At 41.4% G+C, this 27548-nt stretch overlaps 1 protein-coding gene across 1 annotated transcript; it reads right to left on the reverse strand.

The window, feature by feature from the left end:
- Positions 1-1547: 1547 nt before the first annotated feature.
- Positions 1548-26312, reverse strand: erbb2 (erb-b2 receptor tyrosine kinase 2). Its single transcript, XM_046854581.1, is given in 28 exon segments — positions 1548-2415; positions 2503-2854; positions 3004-3177; positions 3277-3374; positions 3633-3779; positions 3882-3957; positions 4032-4187; positions 4664-4849; positions 5421-5519; positions 5628-5750; positions 6315-6450; positions 6575-6619; positions 7804-7958; positions 8129-8219; positions 8310-8406; positions 8409-8441; positions 8615-8817; positions 9340-9430; positions 10473-10546; positions 11352-11478; positions 12916-13044; positions 13151-13292; positions 14108-14223; positions 14592-14657; positions 14740-14880; positions 14981-15149; positions 17131-17282; positions 26001-26312. Coding segments are annotated over 28 exon segments (3762 nt in total). The 5' UTR covers positions 26077-26312; the 3' UTR covers positions 1548-2107.
- Between the last annotated feature and the right edge of the window lie 1236 nt (positions 26313-27548).

Here is a 27548-nt window from a genome sequence, read left to right on the forward strand (position 1 = left end):
TCAGTGCTTCAACAAAATCTGCTTCCCTTACGGGAAAAAAACAACAACAAAAAAAACAGTAAAAAAGGTTACGCGCTCTGTTAAAAGCTAAAAAAGTCACGAGAAGAGTTTTGTATAAATGTTTTTTTTTCTTTCCCTTATCTGGTCGATTCGATGTGATGATTTGTGATTGCTGTGAAATAAACCCCTTACCAAAAATGTGTTTTTTTTTTTTTTTTTTTTACATTTTCAGTGGTCAGAACCGTCTTGTTTGTCCAAAAAAAAAAAAGGTTTTCGACTCGCAATGAACACATGAGAGAAATGGGAGAAAATTCGATTAGGGCCGGAAAGTACGGAAGAATTGAGCGATATTGGATTGGAATATGGTGTGTGTTTAATAATAAGTCACGTACACTAAATTCTAGATTGTAAATTGTTCACCAAATTGAAGATTCTGTTCAATCTAGAATCTTTTCTAGATAAAAGTGGGTAGAAGTGAACTGAGGACTTTGACTTGTTTTGGTCGGAAAATTATTTAGACCTTTCTTTTTTTAAAAATGTAAAAAAAAAAAAAAATAATTATATACACAATAATGTCAAAAGTATTGGGACACCCAATTTTTTCCAGTCGTATGTCTCTCTTCCTCGAAGAGAAAGTCTTCGGGTGCAGCAGCGTTGACTTTCCTCCTGTATATGAAGATATGCGTTGCGCAAGTTGGCGTGGAAGATCTCCTGCTATAGAGCTCTGACCCTCAACCCAATTCTACACCTTTGGATTTAACTGGAATGCTGCCTGCACCTCACCTACATCAGTACCTGACTTTCCTAACACCCTTGTGGCTGAAACATCTTTCCAGAAGAGTGGAGGTTATTATACCACGTACAAATCTTATGTTCGGGTGTCCACAAACTTTTGTCCATATAGTATATATTACCCTGTTTTTTCGTCAGTATCTTTCCTCAGTTGTGATTCAGTTTTGGAGAAGTTGTTTACTGTTAATAAATAAAAAAAAAAGGTATTTCCACCCAAAAACGATCGATAATTAAAGGTACGATAGTTAAGAGATTTGCCGATAAAAAGAAAGAAAATAATTATTTTAAATTAAACACACACAAAAAAAGCACCTAAATGGTCTTGTCTTGTTCTCTGCACATGTTAGTGTTATATCACAATTAGTTATTTCTTGTCTGAAATTATGAGAGCTGAAGTCTGACACACCGGGTTACACACTGTTGCTAGGCAACGACCATGACAATGAACGATCATGTTCGATTGAAAGCTAAGAAGTTGCTACGTTTGCTCAAATGGCACGGAGAAACATTCTGTTGAGAGCTACATTCCTCGCGACGGGACGCGTGCGTTGAAAATCCTTGTCCTCCTCCGCGTCTGTCGCCGAGTCTCATATTAACGTGTAGCTATAAAAGCTGCTCCATCCAGATGTCCGAGTTTAACAGCAGATACAGCAGCACTAATGACACCAGATCTGAGCTGCCATTTCTGGAAGACCAAAGCTGTAATGAACAACCGAATCAGTAGTGATTTTGAAGAAAGTAGTGATCCAGCGCCGTTCGGGTCGTACATTCTCACGTGCTTTATTTGTTTTGTCTTAAAAGAAAGAAGTTCCCGTTGGCTCGTACTAAAAAAATTGCATAATCCATTCATTGGATTGTCCGGTTTCCCCGTGGACGTCTTGCATTGATTAATGTTTCGATTGGTCGCTGATGTAACGGGTGAAAAAGAAAAAAAAAGAAACGATGTCCACACAGCGGATGCTATATTGGATTACGAGAGAATTGGAGAGGGGTTTCGGTATGTTGGCGTCCGTCGCAGAAAACTGTCCAGGAATTCGTCCATGCATCCTATTCACTGCTTCAGATGTATTAGGACTCTCGTAAGATTTGCCACTTTCGGCAAAAATACTCCGACATGACTATTAATTAATAAACGATTATTTTCGAATTGAGAGTGGCACCGTTATGGCCATCCGACTGCCTACAAGTGTGTCCACACAAAAATTGTGATTAATTTAATTCAAGATGCCTTTTTTTAAAGCGATCCGACAGCCACATGGCATACGGACGCACTTACTCGCTCATCCCTGACCCCCTCACCCCCCTAAACTCCATCTCAGGTGCGCTCTCTCTGCCCGCTCCAGGTTTCAGCCAATCCCAGGTACTCCGGGTTTTCCGCTGTAGGCGTCACATAGCCGTTGATCGGCCTGGGAGGTGATGTGACTCCGCCCGCTGATGCCCCGCCCGGCACTTTAGCTACGAGATCCAAGTAATACGGGTTGTCGAAAGCGGGAGATGTTGGCACCAGGTACTCGGGGTTCTCCACGCTGTGGCCTGCGCTGAGGCCGTTGGGTAAACGCCTTTCTGTGGATTTACGCGGCAGCGTATTCGCCCGCTCCGATTGGACATTCTGATTCACGTACTCTAAGAAGGAACGATAAAAAAAAAGTTCATAGTGAATATAGTGATTATGTGTTGATAACATAATGTTGGACTTGCATCGTGACTCACCGGGTTGCGTGTGTGTTTTGCGTGGCAACGAGTGTGACGGGTAATGCATCGGCCCGTCCACTTCCATGTCTCCGTCCATGCACCCAGGGAAAGTAGGGTCTTTACTGTAGCGTCCAGGACTGGATGGAGGCTCATCTCTGCCCCCGTCCAGAAACACGGAGTCTGATTGGCCGCCAGCTGAGCAATAGGACTGGCTTCGAGCCAGCGAACGGTACTGAGAGCCGCCCCAGTTTCCGTTGGCCGTAGCGCCGACAGGAAGTGTTGGGTATAGGCTCCGCCCCAGGGTGCTGACCGACGTGTACGTGCTCCGGCCATTCGCCATGCCATCCATCTCCAGTCCCTGATCTGTGCTCTGATTTGTTGACGGGATCACAGGAAGCCATTTAATAAGAATAGTGTAGGATCGGAATCGAAAGAACGAACGCGCTAAACGAAATGTATACATATATACGATTCAAGATTGTTTCGAGTGGAAATTACAATACAGAAAACCGCTCTGACCTTGTGCGAGTGATGTCTCGTCATTCCGTTGGCCTGGTTCTCAAAAAATCCGGGTTGCGGCACCAAATACTCCTCGGCGTCCAGGAGTTCCTTCACGTTCCCTCCTTCTTCTTCGAGCAGCGTGCGGTAAAACTGGCTGTCCACCAGACTCGTCAGGCTCATCTGCTCGTCATTCTGGAGTTAAATAATTCGTACATTCATTAATTGCTGTATATGTGCTCTCGTCTACGCGAGTCGATTTCAATTTTCGGTAACGGTATTAATCGCACGCACCGGAATGACGACGTAGCGTGGAGGATCTCGTGCCATTGCACTAAAATTGTTCACAAGCTCCTTGAACCTGGGCCGGCACTCGGGATCAATCTTCCAGCCTGCCGATCACATCACATGACCACTGTAACCTTGTTGTGACCACTGTAACCTAACCAGATCTCGAAGACCTCATGATCAAAAAATACACACTACCAAAATTTTGTGGACCAGAAAAATTGTGCCCATTTAGTTGCAAGTTTGTGGTAACAGTTTGGAGAAGAACCACATATGGCCACATATATGTTCTAGAGTGGCGCTGACTCGAACTTACAACCTTCTGATGAAAAGTCCTTGACCGCCGAGCACAAAGTACTCACATTTCACCATGATCATGTAGACGTCAACGGTGCAGATGAAAGGCTGGGGAAGACGCTCTCCTCGCTCCAGCAGGTCAGGAATGTCCCGTGCCGGGATGAGATCGTACGGCTTCATGCCGAAGGTCATCAACTCCCACACAGTCACTCCTGAATCATCAGTGAAAAATGGCAAAATTACTTTTTATTACCACAGCTTGCTTTTTATACATTTTGCATAAAAATTTTGGATTTGTGCTGTTTAATACGGACCATAACTCCAAACATCGCTCTGGTGTGTGAACCTCCTGTGAAGGATTGACTCCAAAGCCATCCACTTGATGGGCACCTGCAGGAGGCCGTGGTTAGCAAAAAAAAAACCCAGGAAAATTAAATAGCAAAAAAAACCCAACACACACAAACCTTTCCGCCGTCCGCATGGTACTCGGTTTCGTCGATGTCCAGGAGGCGCGCCAGGCCGAAATCTGTGATCTTCACGTGGTTGGGGTTTCTCACCAAAACGTTCCGGGCTGCCAGATCTCTGTGGACCAGTCGGGCCTCCTCCAGGTAACTCATTCCCTGCAGATGTTTACACAGGTTTGTTGTCCTGGTTTAATTAATGAAGCAACATCTTCCCAGAAGAGTGGAGGTTATTATAACAGCAAATGGGGACTAAATGTGGAATGGGGTGTATGGTGTCTACAAAAGTCGTGTCCGTATTGTAAATATGACGCACTAATTCTATGTACGGAGGCGTATCAAAAAGACTAATGGTGCCGACCGGCGCTATTCCGACCAAGTGCGTTACCACGTCTGCCGTTTTATCGCGTTGGAACAAAGAGCAAACATGAAATTGCACGTGGAACTCGGCAAATCTGCGGCAGAGACGTTTGAAATACGTGCTTGGCGTGTAAACGTAGATAAATAAAGTACTTTCTTGTTAACAGAGCGAAAGTTTTGATGCCACCGTATTCTGCAAGATGATTATTCATCTATGTAGTTCCACATGAGGCATTCGAACAGATTGGGAGTGCGGCGCTGTGTAGTCGTCTCACCTTAGCGATCTGCACACACCAGTTGAGGAGGTACTGGGATCCGATGCGGTCCTTGTTCTCCCGCACGTAATCGAGCAGGCAGCCGTACGGCATGAGCTGAGTGACCAGCTGCACCGTGGAAGTCAGACAGATTCCCAGCAGGCGGCACACGTATGGACTGACCACGCCTGCCATCACGTACGCCTCCTACGGAAACACACACACACACACTGGTATAACCATTCTACCAACATCCTATCTCAGGTATAACCTCAGTCACTAAAGTGAAATACACTATATGGTCAGAAGTATGGAGACCTTTTAAGCCATATAGAGCTCCGACCTTAACCCTAATCAACTCCAAAAGTTGAGTGGAACATCTTCCCAGAAGAGTGGAGGTTATTGTACCAGCAAATGGAGACTCAATGTGGAACAGGATGTTCCAAAAAAACATTTGCCATTTTGCTATTATTATACATTTGATTATTTCGGCTTAATATAATACACACATTCGTTTAGTAGTCATGGCAACAACAATAGAATAACAGTATACACTATGCTTTGGTTTGTCTTGACCAAAAAAAAAAAAAAAGAAATATGAAAACCCCCAGACTTGCATACAAAGGAAAAAGTTTTGATAAAAAAAAAGTCGCGACGCCCTGTGTGACATGTAACCATGGCAACAACTGGATATCTACTAATGTGAGCAAAAAGGCCTTTTCTTTGTAGTCAGCCTTGATATAAGGTAGGAAGGCTTTTCTACAGGGCCCTTACTCACATCCAGAATTTCCTTGTTGGCTTTAGGGGACGTGTTCTCGCGCAACACTTTGATGGCCACCGGGATCTTCATGGTTTCTTCATCCGGGGTCCAGATGCCCTGCATGGCAAAACACAGATATTTCAAAGCTTGGAGCTGAATCTAAAGTCTGTTAAACGACAACTTCTCCACACAGAACTGCTAATTCAAGTAGTCGCTCATGCTGACCTTGTAGACGGTCCCGAATGCGCCGGATCCGAGGACGCGCAGCTTTTTCAGCTCCGTTTCCTTCAGGATGCGCATCTGAGCCTGATTGGGTTGCACCCCACTCGGTGTCAGCGGCTCCACCAGCTACATGCGGGAAAAACAAATCTTAATTTCTTTGAACCGACACTTTCTGTTGCCGAAGGCTTTTTTTTTTTTTTTTACACATTACCTAAGAAATTACCTGGAAGGAAAAAAACGACTATGATGAGTCACATTCTTAAACCACTCCCTAAATTCCACACACCTATATTACCTGTCCGGTGTCCCTTTATATGGTCAATACTTCCTGTTCTTGTTAACTGCGCAAAAACCCCCCCCCGTTTCTTTTAAAGCAAGTTCGTGATCTGCAATGTTCTCTGAGGAAACATTTTGGCGGGGAAGTGTCGATGCTAAGCGTAAAGCAACCGATCTAAGTGTTAGTATGCTAGTAAGTGCTGTCAGGCTTCATATTCGCATAAGGTGTCGAAATTTTTCACATATCTGAGGAACCGCAGCATCGACGCAATGCGAAGCAGTCCGACGGAAAGCGGCGTTACAATCATCAAGCTGCAATTTTTATTCGTCCTTCGAGAAGGACTTTGTTTTCTTATTGATAACGTATTATAGGTTTATACTTCCTAGCAACAACATTCTTTGCGCGTCTCAGACCTCGTGTTCCTGCCGCTGTCTCCTGATAGTCTCCTTCTTCTTCAGCTTCTTTTGCCGGCACAGGTAGAAGATGAGCAGAGCCAGCAGGATGAGGAAGAGGACCACTCCGCCGATCGCCGCTATCGTCGTCCCGAGCCTGTCCACAAAACCACTTTTTATTTTTTTTTTTTTTTTGGAGATCACAATAACAACTTCCTGTTCCCTTTCCAACATGACACTACTACTTCCTGAGGTATTTGTCCAGATATTTTCATGCTTACCCAGTTTTCTGTGGAACTGGACATCCTCGATCGTCCATCGTACAGCTATCAGGAAGAGAAAAAAAAAGGTATTAATAGATAATCAATCTCGGATAACAATAAACGTTCTGATCTAGCCCGGATCAGTGAAAGGTGACTTAGACATTTCAGGAGAAGAATTCAAGCTATTATAATTGCAGACTGTAGTTATTAGAGCTTAGGAGTTTATGAATTTTTTAAAGGTCTCAGTGTGATTGGAAATATGATCTCAGTCCTGAGCAGTAGAACAGACCAAAAAATTTAAGATCTCAGGTTTCTGTGCTACTGATGTTTTTAGGTGTAACCTTTACTTAATTCTGTCACTTCGAAATTTGACATTTGTTTATAAATTATTGAGTGGCAAATAAATGTACAATTCTTGATTAACTCTGAAATCTACTCAAATCATTTAGTAGATAGTCTGGTGTTACTGCTAATCTTTTATAAAATAAATAAATCACATGTACATGAGTATTCACAGCCTTTGCCATGACAATCAAAATTGAGATCCTGTTTTCACTGATCATCCTTGAGATGTTTCTACAACTTGATAGGAGTCCACCTGTGGTAAATGTAGTTGATTGGACATGTCCAAGGAATTGTCTGTAGACCTCCGAGACAGGATTGTATCGAGGCACAGAACTGGGGAAGGGGACAGAAAAGGACTCTTCCATGGGCGTAAATTTCATTTAACAGTAGGGGGGACAATAAATATAAAATTTCTCATGAGCAATTTTTGAAGGGGACACAGATAATACAGTCAAATTGTACTTATAAAGACACAGTGTCCCAACAGTGAAAAACTTTGCTTATATCATTATAATTGTATTAGGAGACTTCGTCATTATGGGTATTTTTAAAGTTTTTCTTAGGTTCATTGACAAAGCAAAACAAGGAATTAAAACAAGGTTTAACATTTTATTTAAAATTAATTTAGACACTTAAGAACAGAATAGAAATTGATTATACAAAAAAAATACACTGGTCAGTTCGGAGGTAGCACAGTGCTCATTTAGTAAATGCACAGATAAACAATATGCTAACTGTGGCCGTTAATGTTAATATTATGCCAAGTCGAACCCCTAGGATTTACGCCAATGGACTCTTCCTACAGCAGAGCCGCCCGGCCAAACTGAACGATCGGGAAGGGTTGTCCCCAACGAAACACCGCCTCTTGTGGTATAGAATTGCATTTTCGAGTGTTTCCTTACGAGACGTTGCAGCTGGTGGCGCAGGGAATGCAGTGTCCACTCTCGTTCGCGTATTTCCACACGGTGTGCTGTTCCTCCTTCACGCCGCTAGGACAGCGCTCCACACACGTGTCGCCGTCCTGGAAGTGCATGCACCCAACACAATTGGTCGCTCCCTGCAAGAGGAGAAGAAAAAGAAAAAAAAAACTGTTTAGTTGAATTAATGGTAGCTTAGTGGATAAGGTCATGGGTTCAAATTCCAGCACCACCAATCTGCCACTGAAGCATGAATGTAAATGATAAAGGAAATTATAACACATCGATGTAATGCCTTAAAGGGTCTTACTGGGCCGCTGCAGGAGGCGGAGCCGTTGATTATCCGACATTCCGAATGACAGGAAATGCAAGAGGATCCGTCGATGAACTCTCTTATGGCACTACAAACACACACACACACTTAAAAGTTGTTCGTCGATGATCAAAACATAATCCGTAATTTATCGCTGAATAAAAGCAGGAAAACTCACCCGTGCTGGATGTTGCACTGCTCCACACACTCAATGCCGCGTTGAAACGACTTACACGACACGCACTGTCTCGGCCCGGGACCCCAGCAGCTTCCGTTGCACACAGCGTGTCACACGCGTGACCCTCCGCCACTGAATTTCACAAACACACACGCGCATGGTCTATAGGCAGAGGTGGAAAGTAATGTATGAACTTCGTCACTGTACTTAAGTAGATTTTTCTGGTGTGTGTGCGACCCTAAGTGTATGAGTGAACACGTGACCCCGTGTGTGTGTGTCTGAGAGAGAGAGAGAGAGTGTGTTACCGCAGGTTTCGGGGTCTCGGTTGTTGTTGCTGATGAGGTTGAGCTCTGGACTCGAGTAGAGCAGAGCTGCCCAGGGAAGGGATGAGGTGTAACACAGCTTGGAGTTGTTGTAGACGAGCACGAGGCCGCCGCTGACGCGACGCAGCGAACGCAGGCCGAGAGACTCGATTTGGAGAGACTGCACTCCCAGGGAAAACACACCCCTACGAGCAAAAAGAGACAGACAAAAACAACAACAGTTTATTAACCTTACATGTCATTTCCTGAATCCTGATACTCAAATGTGCACAAATCTCCACAAAATCTAAGAAAACATCTTTCCAGAAGAGTGGAGGTTATTATAACAGCAAAACTGGAGCTAAATGTAGAATATCTTTTGTTCATATAGCGTGTTTCAGACTAGAGGAGGTGAACACACACTGCTAAGCGCAGCAGTCATGTTTAACAAAAAACAGCCATACAGCTTAATCATTAACTTTAATTACCAACACATACAATAAAACACACACACCCTTTTCTTTTCTTTTTTTTTTTTACTATATCCTTGTGAGGACCTTCTACTGACATTTCAACTATTCATGCAGAACTTACCTTAAAACAAACCTTAAAGACCCTTTTATATATTTTATAGAAAATATCTTACTGGACCAGCAGTTTACTCGAACGAACTTTGACCATTTTTGCCAACATGATGTCAAACTATATGTAGAAATAAGCAGTCGTACTTGTAAAGCATTCGTCCTCTGATGACCTTCAGGTTTTCAAACACGCTCAGGTCGCTTAGGCGCTCTGGCCATGCGTCGATGTACAGGTAACCTGGGGGGAAACATCTCCGGTGAGTGCCGAGTTCTCACACAAACCCAACCATGACTCAATGAAGCATTTTATATTTTATAAATAAGAAGAACAATGACCATTTGTAACACTAACTCTGTTAACATCGTACGATAACATTGGAACTCCGTAACACTATTGTACTAACATTGTAAATCTGTAACACCAACAATGTTACACTCATTTTTTAAATCTGTAACACACTGTTACACTAATAACATTGTAACTCTAACACTGTTGTACAAACATTGTACATCTGTAACAACAACGTTAAACTAACATTGTCACTCTGTAACAATAACACTATAACAGTAACATTTTACATCTGTAACACTAACACTGCAAATCTGTACCAATTACACTCCAACTTTGTAACACTGACACTGTAAATCTGTACCACTTACACTGCAACACTAACATTGTAACTGTTACCAACAATGTAACACTTAACTGTACATCTGTAACACTGTAACACAAATAACATTGTAACTCTAACACTGCTACATTAATATTGTAAATCTGTAACATTAACACTGGAACTCTAGCAATGTATATCTCTAACACAAATTATAAATACAGTTCAATAACAGTTACACTAACAAATCTGTAACACTTATGCTGTTACACTAACATGGTAAATCTGTAACAGTAACACTGCAACATTTACACTAATTGTAACTATCATTGTAACACTTACACTATAACTTTGTAACCACTGTAAATGATAAACGTACACTGTAACTATATGCCTGCATTATTGTAATACTTACAACTGGATACCAATACTGTAGTAACACTTTTAATGTAACTCCAACTCTGCATCAATGTAACACTTACACTGTAATTCTGCATCATTGCAATATGTACACTGTGAATGTAACACTAACACTTACAATGTAACTGTAACTGCATCATTTTAACATAATTTTAACATTGTGACTGTAATTTTGACACTAACTGTAATGCTTACAATGTAATTTAACTTGCATCATTGTAACACCTACACTGTAACACAAACATTTACCTGTGATCTCCTCTAAAGTGCGGAACACCTCAAGGTCACTCGGCTGCAGACCGGATGAATTACTCTGCGGGTCCCTGTATGTAAAACACACAGGTTTATTTTATTAATTAAAAGCCTAAAGTTGATCATTTTCTTACTGCATGTCCCCAAATGTATGATTCCTCTTAATGCGCTTCAACACCATCTTTGACACAACTTACAAATGTCTTTTTCCTCTTGTTTTAGAAATTCTCACCCACTTTTCCTTAAGCTTGTGTTTCAGCTTGCTTGTCTTACAGGAGCTCACGTCAGGTATGCTTAGGATCACAGAGGCCAAACAGTTGACAGTCTAAACTTTCTGGATCACATTTGCTTTCAGAATTTGTGGATAATTACTTAAATCCAATCGTCTTGCATAGCTAGTCGTTCATGGCATTTTGAGTGGCACGTGCACTTCAAGAGAGGAAGAATGTCACCGGGAGATGACAGGAGATCAGGAGACCTTCAAATCGCAGAAGGTGCTTGACACGATTCGAAAAGAAGACTTTCAGGACATGTTCCAAAAGAACGCTGTATTGCTGTGCAAGGGGACTATTTTGAAGGTGATGGTGTGTAATCACAGATGAATAAAGTACATTCTGGTAAACAGCCACCTCGTATTAAAACGTTGTTTGCATGCATTAGCTGTTGAGGTGGCTTCTTTCTTCAGACTCTTCCATGCAATTCATGTTTGTGCCTGTGCACTGAGATTCTGTGTTGCCTAATCCTCTCTGAGATCGGGCTTTGACTTCTACTGTACACTTTTACACTCCGCTTACCTGCAATCTATTCATAACAGTTTTTTAACTCCTTAGGGCAGGTCTTAAAGGTGTTCAGCTCTTGACCCCGAATCCCACTTACCATTGAAATGAGTGTGTAAGGAAGGCCAGGCTGCCATAGATCTTCTTACAGCCCTGGAACGAAGGGATGTTGGAGGAGGTTACAGCTTGGATGCCCTGGAGGTTCCCCATCCCGAGACCGTAACACACTGAGCCGGAACACACACATAGATGTATAATCAGGGTGTCTGTATGTTTCACTAATTAAATGAAATTTAAAACCTACATCTGGAAAGGATTTACAGCGCTACACTTTTTCCACACTTTATTATGTTACAGCTGTATTCCAAAATAGATTACATTCCTCAATATTCTACAAACAATACCCCATAATGACAACTTGAAAGAAGTTGGTTTGAAATCTACAAGTCTGAAGGTGCAGAACTTCTCTAACTCTATCAGTTTTGATGGGGAGCGTCTGTGCACAGCCATTTTTAGATATCTCTCTAGAGATGTTCAGTAGGCCACTCAAGGACATTCACAGAGTCGTCCCGTGGCCACTCCCGTGTTATCTTGGCTGTGTGCTTAGGATCATTGGCCTGTTGATTAACCATTGTCCCAGTCTGAGGTCTAGAGCGCTCTGGAGCAGGTTCTTTATCAAGGATGTCTCTGTACATTGCTTCATTCATCGTTCCCTTGATCCTGATGAGTCTCCCAGTTCCTGTCACTGTAAAACATCCGTGCAGCATGATGCAGCCTCCACCATGCTACACTGAAGGGATGGTATTGGCCAGGTGATGAATGGTGCCTGGTTTCCTCTAGACCAGAGAATTTTGTTTCTCATGGTCTGAGAGTCTTTCAGGTGCCTTTTGGCAAACTCCAACTGAGTTTCACTACTGAGGAGTGGCTTCCACCTGGCCACTCTGTGCAGAGATGGTTGTTCTTCTGGTTGTCTCTTCTCTATACAGACAAATTCACGAACTCTTTTAGAGTGACTATCAGGTGCTTGGTCACCTCCCTGACTAAGGCCCTTCTCCCCCGATCTCTCAGTTTGGTCGGGTGTCCCGCACTAGGAAGAGTCCTGGTGGTTCCAAACTTCTTCCATTTAAGGATGATGAAGGCCACTTTGCTCATTGGGACCCTCAATGCTGCAAAAAAAAATTCTGTCCTCTTCCCCAGATCAGTGCCTTGATACAATCCAGTCTACAGACAGTTCCTTAGACTTCATGGCTTGGTTTGTGCTCTGACATGCTTTGTTAACTGTGGAACCTCATATAGACAGGTGTGTGCCAAATCATGTCCAATCAACTGAATTTGCCACAGGTGGACTCCAATCAATTTGTAGAAACATCTCAAGGATGATCAGTGGAAACAGGATGCACCTAAACTCAATTTTGAGTGTCATGGAAAAGACTGGTAATACTTATGTGCATTTTTATTATGTGGTTTTTTTTTTTTTCGTTTGTAATTTTTTTTATAAATGTGCAAATATTTCAAAAACTCCTTTTACGTTGTCATTGTGGGGTATTGTTTAAAGAATTTTGCGAGAGACTTTCAAATACATGTATGCAATTGCAGTAACCACATTGCAGTATTCAAATCAGGCAAACCAACCGAAAAAAGTACACTTAATTACACACTTGTACCTTTCGGACATTCTCCTTCACACTTCTCGCATTTCTGTGTCTCTTGGCCATCGGGTTGGACAACGGTGACCTCCTGATTTGCTATGGGGCAAAACGATGTGCAAGCTACAGCCATGGCCAAATAGTTATCTGCAGAAAACATGATGAAGAGTATTATTTCAAGTTTCCCGGTTCTCTTCAGTGTTTGTATATAGAGTGGGTAGAGGTTAAAAAAAAAAAAAAAAAGGCAGTTTACTGGGACATGTTTTCACACAGGTGGCACCGAAGTTGAACTTCTTGTTGGGGTTTGGTTTGGACTGGAATGCCAACTGGTCGTAGATGGAGGCAGAAGGGCAGTTGTCTTTGCATGTGCCACTGTCGTTAAAGTGCCGACAAGCCTGAGGGAAAGGAAAAAGAAAAAACTGAATTTAAGGTTCAAAAGCTAGAAGTGTAAAGGAAACTGTTACGTTAAAAAAAAATATTTAATAAATAAATAAAAGTAAAAAAGAAGTGCAAAGAAAGCTGTGGCATGTGAACGAAAGCTGGAAGTGTAAAGAACAATCATAAAAAGAGCTATAACTATGATGTAAAAAGCCAGAAGTGTAATGGAAACTGCCGTTAAAAAAAATAAATAATTTTTTTTATAAAAAGCTAAAAGTGTAAAGTAAAAGTGTACAGGTGTAAAGAAACCTGATATTTAAAGCTAGATGTATAAAGAAATCTGTGAAAAAGAAAGCTAGAAATTTAACAAAACTGGAAAGTTTTTTTTTTCTCAGTATAGCAGTGCTAGCATTTAAGAAAAAAGCAGCTGAAAGTGTAAAGAAATCCATGGCATGTAAAAAGCTAAGACATGTAAAGGAAATTGTGACGTAAAAAAGGTAGATGTGTAAAGGGAAACGTGACAAAAACAGCTAGAAGGGTAAAAGAAACTGGTATGTAAAGTAAAGCCAGACGTGTAAGAGAAATGGTGATGTGTAAAGTAAAAGAAATTGATGTGTAAAGTAAAGCTATACAAGTAAAAGTAACTGATGTGTAAAGAAAAGCTATACTTGTAAAGCTCGTGAGCTTTACAAACGGTTCGTGAGGGGTGGAGCATACGCCGTTGCATTTATTTTCATATCGCATCGTAAGATCGAGAAAACGTAAGTCGAACCATCGTAACCTGGAGACCACCTGTACTGGCAAAAATACGGCTGTGAAAGAAAACACGCACCAGACAGTCGGAGTCTTTGGGGCCGGTGCAGCCTGCAGCACACTGCACGTGGCAACAGTCGCTCGCGGCGGGACCTTTACAGCGCTTACAGCCTGAGGTGCAGCGCACGTTGGTCACTGAAAACACGCAAACACAGACCGGTTAGCTAGAAATGGAAAGAAGTTGTAAAAAAAAGAAGTTTGTGGACAACTTTGCATAAGATTTTTATATGCTTATCCCAAATTTGCTCTTATAAGAACCTTCACTCTGCTTGGGAAATGTTCCACTAGATTTTGATTGATCTTCATGAAGCTGTCTTTGTGCACAGGGGTATGCTTTAAGTGAAAAATGTAATCCTACCACAGCCAAAGACATCCTATACAATTGGGTGCCTTCAAGTGTGTGGGAAGTTTTGAGGAGCAACAAATGGGGAAGAACCACATGTGGCTGGAAAAGTGAGTTGTCCCGATACGTTTGTGTGTAGAGAGTAAGAGAAATGGCTCACGTGTTTGGCAGTCTGATTGAGCAGGGCCCCAGCAGCCTCTGGACTCACATGATTGACATGCTTGACCTGTAAAATAAATAAACACAATATACTATAATACTAGCATCGAGCTATACTAAAGGAAATTTAGGTCATGTGATGCATTTACAGTGCGATGCTGAGGGTTGAAGGTGCTGCAGTTTTCCGTCTAGATTCTGGTCGGCCATGATGTCCTGCCAGGTGATTGACTTGGGGTTGGGGAAACACAGCTTGGGGTTTCCCCAGATGTAAACATCGCCCAGTAAAATCTCTAACAAAGAGAACAATCCAAAGCTAATTAGCATGCTAGTCTCAGGGCAGTGTTGTACCCGGTGTAGTGTTAGCTAACTGACGATTTGAGCGCTCTGTACCCGTAAGGCTCCTGAACCACAGCTGTGTGACTCCGTCGTTGTCCAGAACAGCGAGCGCGTAGCTTGAGTTGTAAAGCTGACTGCCTCGGATGATGCGCAGGTTCTCAAGGGGAACAATCGTCACGGAGATGTGGGCTATCAGCACATACCCCTGGACCTCCACTATTCCCTGCGGAGAAAAAGACAGAGATGACATAACATTCTTCTGCATTTTTATATATTTATCTCACGTGTTCTGGAACATGTTTTCATTGTGAACAAAATGTGTAAGAGCACTAGGGGTTTAATGGTAAGCTAAAAACAAAGTCGAACTGAAGAACTGGCAACAAAGAGAGAAAGAAATAGAAAAATCCAGATTTGTAAAAGGAGGAGGAGGAGTTAGAAGTATTGAAAGCTGTGACGTGTAAAGTAAAGCGAAAAATAATAAAGAAAACTGCGACCCGTAAAGTAAAGCTAAAAGTGTAATGAAAATGTGACCTAAAAAAAAAGCTAAAAGTATTAAAACAATGATATGTAGAAAAAAGATGTAAAAAGTGTAAAAGGTACTATGACAAAAACAAAAAAAGAAAAAAAGAAGTATAAAGAAAATTCTGGCATGTAAAGGATTGCAAGAAGATATGACAAAAAATACTAGACATAAAAACTATGACGTAAAAATAAAAAGCTGGAGGTGTAAAGGAAAGTGTGACATGTAAACTCTGGGAGTGTAATTTGAACATGTAGTACAAGTGTAAAAAAAAAAAAAAAGACTGACGTAATGGAAAGCTAGAATGTAAAGGAAATGTAATTTGTCTAAAGAAAATGTGTAAAGGAAACTGACATTTAAAGAGAAACTAGAGATGAAAAAGAACCTGTGACGTGTATATAAAAAAAAAAAAAAAAAAAAAAAAGCAAAGCTGGAAGTGTAAAGGAAACTGTGACATATGGTAGAAGGAAATGAGATGCATAAAGGAAACTGTGTAAAAACAGCTAGAAGTGTAAAAGAAGCTGTGATGTGTAAACCGAAGTTAGAAGTGTAACAAAACTTGGACATGTAAAGGTAAAAGTGTTAAGTAAATTTAAGTAGACATGTCAAATAAAGTTAGAAGTTTAAAGAAAACTAACATGTAAAAGAAAGCTAGTGGTGTAAAAGCAAATGTGACGTAAAATAAAGCTATTAGTGTAAAGAAAATTGTGACGTAAAAAAGGCTAGAAATGTAAAAAGAAAAAGAAGGTATAAAAACTATGATGTCAGAAAGTTAGAAGTGTAAAGGAAACTGACATGTAAAGTACAACTAGAAATGTAAAGAGACCACCAGTGACAAAAAAGCTAGAATTATAATAACTATGACATGTAAGAAAGACAGAAGTGTAAAGAAAACTATGGTATACAAAAAACTGACATGTAAAATAAAGCCAGACGTGTAAAGGAAATTGTCACCTGTATAGTAAAGCTAAACGTGTAAAGGAAACGGTGACATGTAAAGTAAAGCTAAACATGTAAAGGAAACTGACATGTAAAGCTAGACGTGTAAAGGAAACTGTGACATGTAAAGTAAAGCTAAACATGTAAAGGAACATATGACATGTAAATTAGAGCTAAACATGTAAAGGAAAATATGACGTAAAGTAAAGCGAAATATGTAAAGGAAACTGTGACATGTTAAGCTAGACATATAAAGGAAACTGTCACCTGTAAAGCTAAACATGTAAAGGAAACAGTGACACGTCAAGGAAAGCTAGAAGTGTAAAGGGAACTGATGTAAAAAAAACCCATAAAAAACAAAACTAGAATTGTAAAGAAACCTTTCACATGTAAAGTTTTTGATGTATAAAGGAAACTGACATTTTAAAGAAAGCTAGACATGGAAAGGAAATGGTGACATGTAAAGCAAAATTAGAGGTATAAAGGAAACTGTGACGTAAAGTAAAGCTAGAAGTGTAAAGGATACTGAGACATGTAATGTATGTAGAGGTATATATGTAACTGTGATGTGTAAAAGCCTAAAGTGTAAAGAAGACTGTGATGTGTCAATAACATCTGGAAGTGTAAAGGAAACTGTGGTGTAAAAAAAAAAAAGGTAGAAGTGTAAGACCAGTTGACACCGTAAACCTAGGGGGAAAACTTTTTGTCTCCTGTTACTGTAAACGGGTAACAACTCTACTGTTACCTTGAGGAAGGAAAGATCGGGTGTCCCTTCTAAGTGTGTGATCTCCAGGTTGCCGTAGACGACCTGGCAGTCGGTGTAAAGGAGTCGTAGCATCTCGTAATGGTTCTCCAGACTGGAGGGCAATGCCAGCTTCATATCCGTGCCCAGACATACTGCAGGATCAACACACGAACACACACTGCATTATTAGAGATGTAAAGTGACCCGGAATCGTGATTAATCCTCGGCTCAAAACAAGAACCTGTTTCCTAGACGCTGGCTAAGCTAAATCCGACGCTAACGAGCATTACTTTTCCGGACAATTAACAGTGTAATTTAGACCGAGGCTCAGTCCATGGGATAAGTGCAGGTAAATTATAAGCGGATTTACAAAACAAAACAGGAGACGCTAAAGAAGATGAGGGCTACGATTAAGTTCAGCCAAGGGTCATGTTTTTTTCTTTCCTTCCCTCCTTATTAGACATTTTAAGCAAGTTTTTTAAAAAACTGCCCTCTGAGGAATTGCGGTCATGTGACGGCTGCGGACTGCTCAGGGGGTGCCGATACTTTTCGCAGCACAACAGCTGGAACTATATACATCTCCTAAGTGGAGATGGTGGGTGGAGATGATGATCTGGACAAGTATGACGAGACCCCCAAAAAAAAAAAAAAAACGAGGACTCCAGGTAGACGAAATAGTCGGCTTTGTTTACCATGCCGTGTTCTCGGCAGGAATGTCGGCAGAGAAAAACAACTCGTCGTCTCCGATTCAGAATCTGAAATGTTGCTGTACTGGCAGTGCCAGTTTTTTTTTTTGTTGTTGTTTTTTTAAACTGAACATCAATTTGTCAGCTATTGTTATTTGAAGATCTCTTTCTCTATTACACACACACACACACACACACACACACACACACACACACACACACACACACACACACACACACACACACACACACTGAAATGCACATTAACTACATCAACACCTAAGCATGGACAAGGCCTGTAGGGGACGAAGACGAAAATGTCCCTGTGCTTTAACTCTCTAATATTCATCCCCCCATCCCCCATCCCAGCATTCCCTCACAGGGCTATCAGTGTGTGTAGGGGCTGGCCGGTGGCCTTGAATAGAATCCGAGGCACTTCCTGTGTCTCTTCTCACATACTCCCTTCTTTTGTCCCAGGCTTTTTCTGTCCCCCTGCTTCTAATTTCACTCCTGTCCATCTCCAGCCCTTTCTGTCGTGACCTCCATCTATTTCTCTCTGTCTCCCTCTTAGTCTTTCTGCCTTTGTCTCTCTTTTTGCATCGCTCTGCCAATCTCTTTCTATCCGATGTCTGTGTCTTTTTCTCAACCCGTCTATCTCTCGCTGTCTGTCTCACTCTCAGTCCATTGCTCTGTCTTTATGTCTATCTCTATCATTTTCTGTTTGTCTGTCTGGACTGTTTCTCTCTCTATCCGCCTCGTCTTCTTTTTATTGTCTCTTTGTCTTCATTTAGATATGTCTGTGTTTCTGTTTGTCTGTCTTTTTGTCCCCTCGCTCTAATTTCACTCCTGTCCATCTCCACATGTCTGTCTTCCTCTTTCCGATCCCTAGGTCCATCTATTTCTCTCGGTCTATGTCTTTCACTGTCTGTCTCACTCTCATTCTTTCCGTCTATCTCTCTCTTTCTGGATCACTCTGTCCTTTTCTCTCTCAGTCTGGATGTCTGTCTCTCTCCCTCTCACCATCGGTCTCACTCTCAGTTACTATGTCTCTATTGGTCTCACTTTTCTGTATCAGTCTGTCTTTTCTGTCTGCCTCAAAATGTATTTTCTCACTGCCTTCTCTTTCTCAGTCTGTCTCTTTGTCTCTATCTAGATATGTCTGTCTTTCTCAGTGTGTCCCTTTCTGTATCAATATGTCTGTCTTTTTGTCTGTCTCACTCGCAGTCTATCACTCTGTCAATATCTATTCCGGGCTGTTGTGCTTGTCTGTCTGTCTGTCTCTCTCTTCTAGTCTCTGTATGTTAGTCTCTCAGTGTGTCTGTCTCTCCTAGTTGTCTTTGTGTCTCTCTCTTAGTCTCATAGTCCCTCTGTGTATATTTCTCTCTCTGTTGGTCATTTTCTCTCTCTCACTCTCTCGCGCTCTCTCTCTCTCTCTCTCTCCTTTCATCTCTTTGTCTTTCTGAATCTCTGTCCCTCGGTATGCTAGCCCCTTAATGTGTCTGTCTCTGCCCATATCTGTCTTTCTTTTTCTCTCTTTATATGGTTTTCTTTCTCTAGGCCTCTCTCTATCTTTTTATCTCTTTCTGTCTGTGTCTCATTTCATGTCTGTCTCTCGGTCAAGCTCTGGCCAAAGTCTACATCTTCAGTGGAAAAGAATTATCACGCTGAGGTAAACATGTACTCTAATCACAGCTATTTCACACACACACACACACACACACACACACACACACACACACACACACACACACAAAACAAAAGCTATTATTACTAACTTGGCAAAAGAAAGGGAAAATATGATCAGGACAGCTGACTACACGAGGTGTAAACGTCTCAGACATCTCGGATTTATAAATAACCTTCGACGCGGCAGATTCGATTTCCACAGATTTCTGACAGGAATGAAAAGCCATCGATCGGGTTTTAATGCTACGAACCACAGCGTCTCATCTACGTGGTATTAATGAACCACCGACTGACACTTTTTTCCCACTGCTGGCATTCGATATTGAGTTCGATTACGGCGTCGTTCGGAGCATTTAGTTACTAATTTACCAAAACATCTGAGGTAAATGTTGATGTTCCGGACGAGTCTGTCTCATGGTCACCGCGTCACAACATTCTACAGACAGAGTAAACACTGCTCTTAACCTCTCTGTGTGGATTCTGTAAAATATTCTGATTTACTGATGAAAAAAATGGATTGAAGCTATTATACTCAAAAAAAGACGATTAATAAATAGCAATAAAATAAAAAATAAAAATGCACAGATAAAAACATTAAAATTATATATTTAATACAAATTAAATGAAAATCATGACAAGAAGGAAAAAAGGCATGAAAACTTAAAAGAGCAAGAAATATTCATAAGCTAAAATGTGCAAATTTGAAAACTAATAAAAGTCTAAATTTTTCTGATTAAAACAATTTTTTATTTTGATTTATTACTGTATTATTAAAGAAAAAGAAGACAAAGAGGAAGAAGAGGGGGGCATGCTCATTTGAAAAAAATGCAAGGTGCTATCTGCAAGTTCAAAAATATGAAAATGACCATTGAACAAATAAACATAAAAAAAATATATATATATATTTTATATAATTACAAAAGTCAAAAGGGCAGATTTTTGTTTTTTTAAATGACTAACATTTTTTAATGAAAACATTATTTAAAAAATGTCAAGGAGACAAATAAAACATGAATGAAGTGGTGGGCGTTCTCTTCTGGCCTAAACAATATCAGAAGCACTGACCTACATTTACAACCTACATTCTAATATTTGTTTCATAAAATTGTATTAATTTATTCCCAACAGTTTATTCTCTTCATTTCGTAGTGTTACTCTTGGCTGCATTGCTTCCAGTATGTGTATGTAAGATTTTTTTGTCCAATCAGATTTTAGCCTCAATGTGCTGCCAGGTCAATCTAATCTGCTCAGAGACTTTATAATCAGTAGTGCTGGCGATGTACCTTCGACTATATTAGCAATGGGTCTGCTTTTTAATCAATCATGGTGAGGTCAAGAGAATGGTCCAGGAAGACAAGAGAACAGGTGATTACTCTTCACAGGAAGGGCAATGGCTATAAGAAGATTGCAAAGATGTTAAACATACCAAGAGACACCATAGGAAGCATCATTCGCAAATTCAAGGCAAAGGGCACTGTTGAAACGCTACCTGGTCGTGGCAGAAAGAAGATGCTGACTTCGACTGCTGTGCGCTACCTGAAGCGTAGAGTGGAGAAAAGTCCCGTGTGACTGCTGAGGAACTGAGAAAAGATTTGTCAGATGTGGGTACTGAAGTTTCTGCTCAGACAATACGGCGCACCCTGCGTAATGAAGGCCTCCATGCCAGAACTCCCAGGCGCACCTTGCTGTCCCCAAAGAATAAGAAGAGTCGACTGCAGTATGCCAAAAGTCATGTGGACAAACCACAGAAGTTTTGGGATAGTGTTCTGTGGACTGATGAAACAAAATTAGAACTGTTTGGGCCCATGGATCAACGCTATGTTTGGAGGAGGAAGAACAAGGCCTATGAAGAAAAGAACACCTTGCCTACTGTGAAGCATGGCGGGGGGTCAATCATGCTTTGGGGCTGTTTTGCTTCTGCAGGTACTGGGAAGCTTCAGCGTGTGCAAGGTACCATGAATTCTCTTCAGTACCAGGAGATATTGGATGACAATGTGATGCAGTCCGTCACAAACCTGAGGCTTGGAAGGCGTTGGACCTTTCAACAGGACAATGATCCCAAGCATACCTCCAAGTCCACTAGAGCATGGTTGCAGATTAAAGGCTGGAACATTTTGAAGTGGCCATCGCAGTCACCAGACTTAAATCCGATTGAGAACCTCTGGTGGGACTTAAAGGAAGCAGTTGCAGTGCGCAAGCCTAAGAATGTGACTGAACTGGAGGCTTTTGCCCATGATGAATGGGCGAAGATACCCGTAGATCGCTGCAAGACACTTGTGTCAAGCTATGCTTCACGTTTAAAAGCTGTTATAACTGTAAAAGGATGTTGTACTAAGTACTAAGATTGAATGTCACTTGGGGGTTGAATAAAACTGATAATGATGTGAGCTCAAAAAAAAGACATTTGTGGTTATTTCATTATAAATGTTATGTTATATTTGTCTGACCTACACGTGCCTCTTTGATTTAATTGTAAGCAGGATGACTGAATGATCATAATCAATGTCAAACCGACCAAAACAATCAATTTCAGTGGGGGTTGAATAATTTTGAACACAACTGTACCTTCGACTATATTAGCAATGGGTCTGCTTTTTTAATCAATCAGATTACAAATTGGCCTCAAAGGACGCTCAGGCCCAGTATAGCGTTAGCATTTTTCTGTCCTCTGATTGAAACACACTTCAAAATCCATTTTCAAGGCGAAATTCACCAGAAAAGCTAGACATCGTGAGGCCAACCCTGAAGCTAGCTTGTCTCGGCCCGGGAAAGGGTTTGTTAGCCACTTCAGACCAGTGAATACAAACGGTACCAGCCTCTGAGGAACTCTGCACATTATGAGTCTGCATCTCTTGTGAGGTGATGATGTAGTGTAGAGGTTTGGATGTTGCTTTAGTAAAATAGTATTCACCCTTTATATGTGAAATGCCTCCCTCTCTGTAATGCCACGCGTTGTTATATTGTGTTTTTGTATTGCATTGATGGTTTCTATAATTGCGACGTGGTAGTGGTGGTATTGAGAGGTGGAATAAGTACGTTCCTACTGAAGGCCCAGGTACCCGCCACTGATAAATATTCATATATAACTTCATGCACCTACAGAGGAATCTAAAATGTACAGAATGTGTATGATGGAGTGACGGATAGAGAGAGAGAGCGCGAGAGAGAGAAAATATGTAAATCGACACTCTGAACCCTGACGAACCCTCACCTGGCACACGGCTTGATGACATCATACACACTGATGTCATTGCTGTTCCTGCTGATCGAACAATCAAATAATTTAGCATCTACACAAACATCAGTGGTTTTAAAAAAAAAAAAACAATAAACAAACCCCCCCCCCAAAAAAAACACTTGATTATTGCTTTTGTTTCACATCAATCATCCATTGCTGGATCAAACATGATTGAAATATAAAGTCGTTTTTATTGCGCATTTCGCTTCGCGGGTTTACGCGCTAGACTTGGAGGAAGAAATAGAAAATACGCGGAGCAGCATCGCATTGTGTACTCGCTCTTTCACACACACAATCCTTGAACAAACGAGTATTGCTCAACCGACAGGAAGAACAGGATCTAGACCGGCTGCGGTGTGTGAGCGTGCTGGTGATGGCTGCACGCACGCACGCGCACACACACACACACACACACACACACACACACACAAAGCTTGATGAACCATGAATGCAGCAGCAGTGCACGTATTCCTAAAGCATGACAAGTTCACAAGAAATGAAAACGCCATTTCCTGCTTGGGACGCAAACAAGTTCGAGACTTAAATGTTTTATTCCTCTTTCACCACAGCAATTAAGTACCAATTATGTATTAAACAACATAACAGCATGCTGTTTATCAGTTTAGGGTTGCCGTAATAGTTGCGGGACGGCCACGGAACAAGATATCACTTGTAATGCAAAAAGACTCACACACGCATGAGATCTTGTCGCTTTTAAAAAGTGGACATTTCTCAATCATGAAGATTCTTATGCCCTGAACGTGTGACTCAAAGATATTGTGAGATTAGGGGTCCCGGTAGGGGGCGCCACAGCGGATCATCCGTCTCCATACCCCCCTGTCCTCTACATCTGCCTCTTTCAAACCAACTACCTGCTTGTCTTCCCTCACCACATCCATAAACCTCCTCCTTGGCCTTCCTCTTTTCTCCTTCTGAAGGATGGAACTGCTGGATGGAAAACATGGAAAAATAGGAACCTGGAACAAGAACTGTTTACCAAATGGTCAATCTAGGAAAAAGAACTGTCGGTTGGTTCCAATAGACTTGGGGTGGCAACTGTAGACTGACTGGTTACCATGGAGCTGAAGACACTAGCGAAGCTCTAACTGGTTGTAGCAATAATGGAGAAGGGATCTGTTTGCTTGTTGTGGAACTGGGAACAAAAACTGTGGTCTAAATGGTTATAGTGAAGGCTGTAATTACTGCCAGTTGAAGTGAATAACATTCATTACCGTGTTGCAGTGGCACATGTCAAGGGGTGGGAATTATCAGGCGACGAGTTAACAGTCTATTCTTGGAGCTAATGTGTACTTCAGAAGAAGGAAAATGGGGAAACTTAAAAGATCTGGGTGCCAACATCAGGTTTTTCCAGTATGCAGGGGTTAGTAGATGGCAAAAGTGGTCCAAGGAAAGACAATCGGTGAATCAGCAGCAGCACACAAATTGCTGAAAAGGTAAATGCTGGTTCTGATAGAGTGCCCATGCAGACCACTGTCCACCACCGAAAACTCCGACAATGGGCACCTGAGCATCTGAACTGGACCATGGAGAAATGATAGTCTGGTCTGAATAATCAGGTTTTCTTTTGCATCATGTAGAAGGCTGGATGCATAGACTTGGGAAGAAAAAGATAGAGATAGTTTGATGCTCTGGGTGATGTTCTACTTAAAGTTGCAGGTTGCAGACCCCTTGCAGTTATATGGCTTTATAACAGTGTCCTCTTTTACCAGAATAAAGCTCTGGTTGTAGAGATCTGGAATCTGTTTGGCTGCTGTGAATTTGAGAACAGGAACTGTGGTCCAACGGTTTAGAATTGAACTGTTAGAGATGAGAACTGTAATTCTAGCTTCACTGGAGCTTCAATGGAATAAATTATGATGATGCTTCCAGTGAAATTATGGGTGGGAACTCCAGTCTACAGACTACTGTGGAACTGAGCCGGGAATTGGAAATTGGGGTCTGTTTGGTTACTGTAGAACTGGAGAACGGTATCTGATTTGTCAACATGACCCCGGGAACACAACCTGCAGTCCAAAGGCTCCGTCCTCCCGTCACAATGCTCCGATTGAACACATTTAATAATTATTGCAAAATCGCCTGAAATCGAGTTTGTAAACATATTCATCTAAACGATCGTTCCTGGTTCCCCTGTGCCTATAAACGGTGCTGGGTTGTAGATCTAGCAGCAACGTTGGCGCGAGTTACGCCGTAGCTCTGCGGAAGTCATAAGATTGGGTAATGCGGCGGTTTGTGAATTCGAATAACAGATCAGTGGGAAAATATAACCAGCCTCTTCTTTACAGACGTTGGCGAGCCACTACGCGGCCTCAGCTTATTCTTTTACAATCGATATCACAGACACACACACACACACACGAGTGTGCAACATTCCAAGTTTGTTCCATGAGTAATCAGAACCCTGACACAATCGTGACCTTTGAAACTACCAGGAAAAAGTCGGTGTGTGTTTGTGCGCTCGTGTGCACGTCTTACCGATGTACTTGAGTTTTATTTGCCGACTAAAATGGTCTGATCGATCGTCCTGAAACTGCACAAAGCGTTCCTATTTCTTAGAATGAAAAAACATTATGGTAGAATGTATGTATGCATCATTTTGGAGAAAAAAAAAATATCTGACGGCTGCCTATGATTGGTTATTCCACGCATCCAGAAATACGCTTTTCTCAAAGCTACAGGTTTTTGTGTTTTCGACATTTTGAGTTGTGGAGTTTTAAATGAGCGCTTCTGCTTGGGTTTATTTCCTTCACTTTTTTTAAATATGCATCAATATAAATAAAGCTGCTGATTCTGCCCCCCCTTCTCTAACCCCCCACCGAACATGGACACCATCACCACCACCCCAAACCTTCCCAACACACCAAGAACTGTGGATCCAACCCACCCACCCAATACATGGAAATAACGCCTTGCGTGTTCTGTAAAGCTGCTTTGAAACAATGTCCATTGTGAAAAGCACTACAGAAATAAACTTTATCGCTAGAAAAATATCGTACCGAAAAGTTTATATCGCAATACTGATACGCGAGAGAGCGCGATATATCGGCGCAGCCTTATTAGTGAGACACGCTGAAACTATGTAGCGATTGTTTATATAAATATTTATATACAATTTAAAAAAACGCGGTGCCGTTTCTCACATCACATTAAACCTTCTCTCTGTACGTTTATTTATTTTTTCCTTCCAAACTCGTTCGAACTGATGGGTTCAGGGGGGTGAGAGATGTTCCTCGGAGACCCACCTTCTCTCGCCGCGACTCCCGTCCTTCCCCAAAGCCAGAGCAGCAGGACGAACCGAAAACTTCTCGCCGCCTCCATCGGGGTTTTTCGGCCACCATTCAGTCCATATTCCGCCTCCGAGCGCTTATGAGTCCGCGGAACCGCTTTCCGAATCCTAAACACCTCGTAGGAACTCCCGAAACTTTCCCGAAAACATAAAACAAACCGCGTCGTTGTTGCTCGTTCCTCCTCCCGTGTTCTCCTTCAGCCTTTCCAAATCTCGACAACTTCCTGCCGACTCGCGAGCGCGCGCGTGACTGAGAGAGCGACTTGTCAGTTTCGGCCGCGGGGACGCGCGTTCCTCGGCAAGGCGCGCTCTCGCGAGCCCGGTCTCCCTCCCGCAAGGCGCGTCTCCGCGCTCTTCAACGAATTCTTTCTGTTGTTGTTGTCGTTGTTGCTGCTGCTGCTCGTGCCTGCTATAACCGCACTGCAATAGAGAAGTGCATTATATTCACCATAGAAAGAAATTTGGAACGAACCCTGTATACAAGTGCACTGCCTAGGGAGCATTCTGGTGCCTTCACTGTACAGTGAACTATATATGAATTTCACTATATATGAATTTCACTATATATACATTTCAGTAAGAGTCATTTGTATTCCAGTGCATTCTGGTGCCTTCATTGGATAGTAAACTATACATGAATTGCAGTAAGTCATTTGTATTCCAGTGCATTCTGTTGCCTTTATTAGATAGTAAACAATATATATATTTTAATAAGTCATTTAGTATTCCAGTGCATTCTGGTGCCTCCACTGTATAGTAAACTATATATAAATTTAAGTAAGAGTCATTTGGTTTTCCAGTGCATTCTGGTGCCTTCATTAGATAGTAAACAATATATATATTTCAATAAGTCATTTAGTATTCCAGTGCATTCTGGTGCCTCCACTGGATAGTAAACTATATATGAATTTCAGCAAGAGTCATTTGTTTTCCAGTGCATTCTGTTGCCTTCATTAGATAGTAAACAATATATATATTTCAGTAAGTCATTTAGTATTCCAGTGCATTCTGTTGCTTCCACTGGATAGTAAACTATATATGAATTTCAGTAAGAGTCATTCGTAATCTTAGTGCATTCTGTTGCCTTCATTAGATAGTAAACTATATATGAATTTCAGTAAGTCATTTAGTATTCCAGTGCATTCTGGTGCCTCCACTGGAGAGTAAACTATATATGAATTTCAGTAAGAGTCATTCATATTCAAGTGCATTCTGGTGCCTCCACTGGATAGTAAACTTTATATAAATTTTAGTAATCATTTGTATTTCAGTGCATTCTGGTGCCTTCATTAGATAGTAAACAATATATATATTTCAGTAAGAGTCATTTGTATTCCAGTGCATTTTGGTGCTTCCACTGTAAAGTAAGAGTCATTTGGTATACACCCACAAGATTTCATAAACCATATTTGCATATATGCATTTGATACACAGAGTCATTTGGAGTTCTGGGCACTGTTGTTAGCTTTCCAAAATCTGTGTCATGGTGTCTACTCAATATAGT

This window comes from Silurus meridionalis, chromosome 7 (genome assembly GCF_014805685.1).
Source record: "Silurus meridionalis isolate SWU-2019-XX chromosome 7, ASM1480568v1, whole genome shotgun sequence".
Lineage (NCBI taxonomy): Eukaryota > Metazoa > Chordata > Actinopteri > Siluriformes > Siluridae > Silurus > Silurus meridionalis.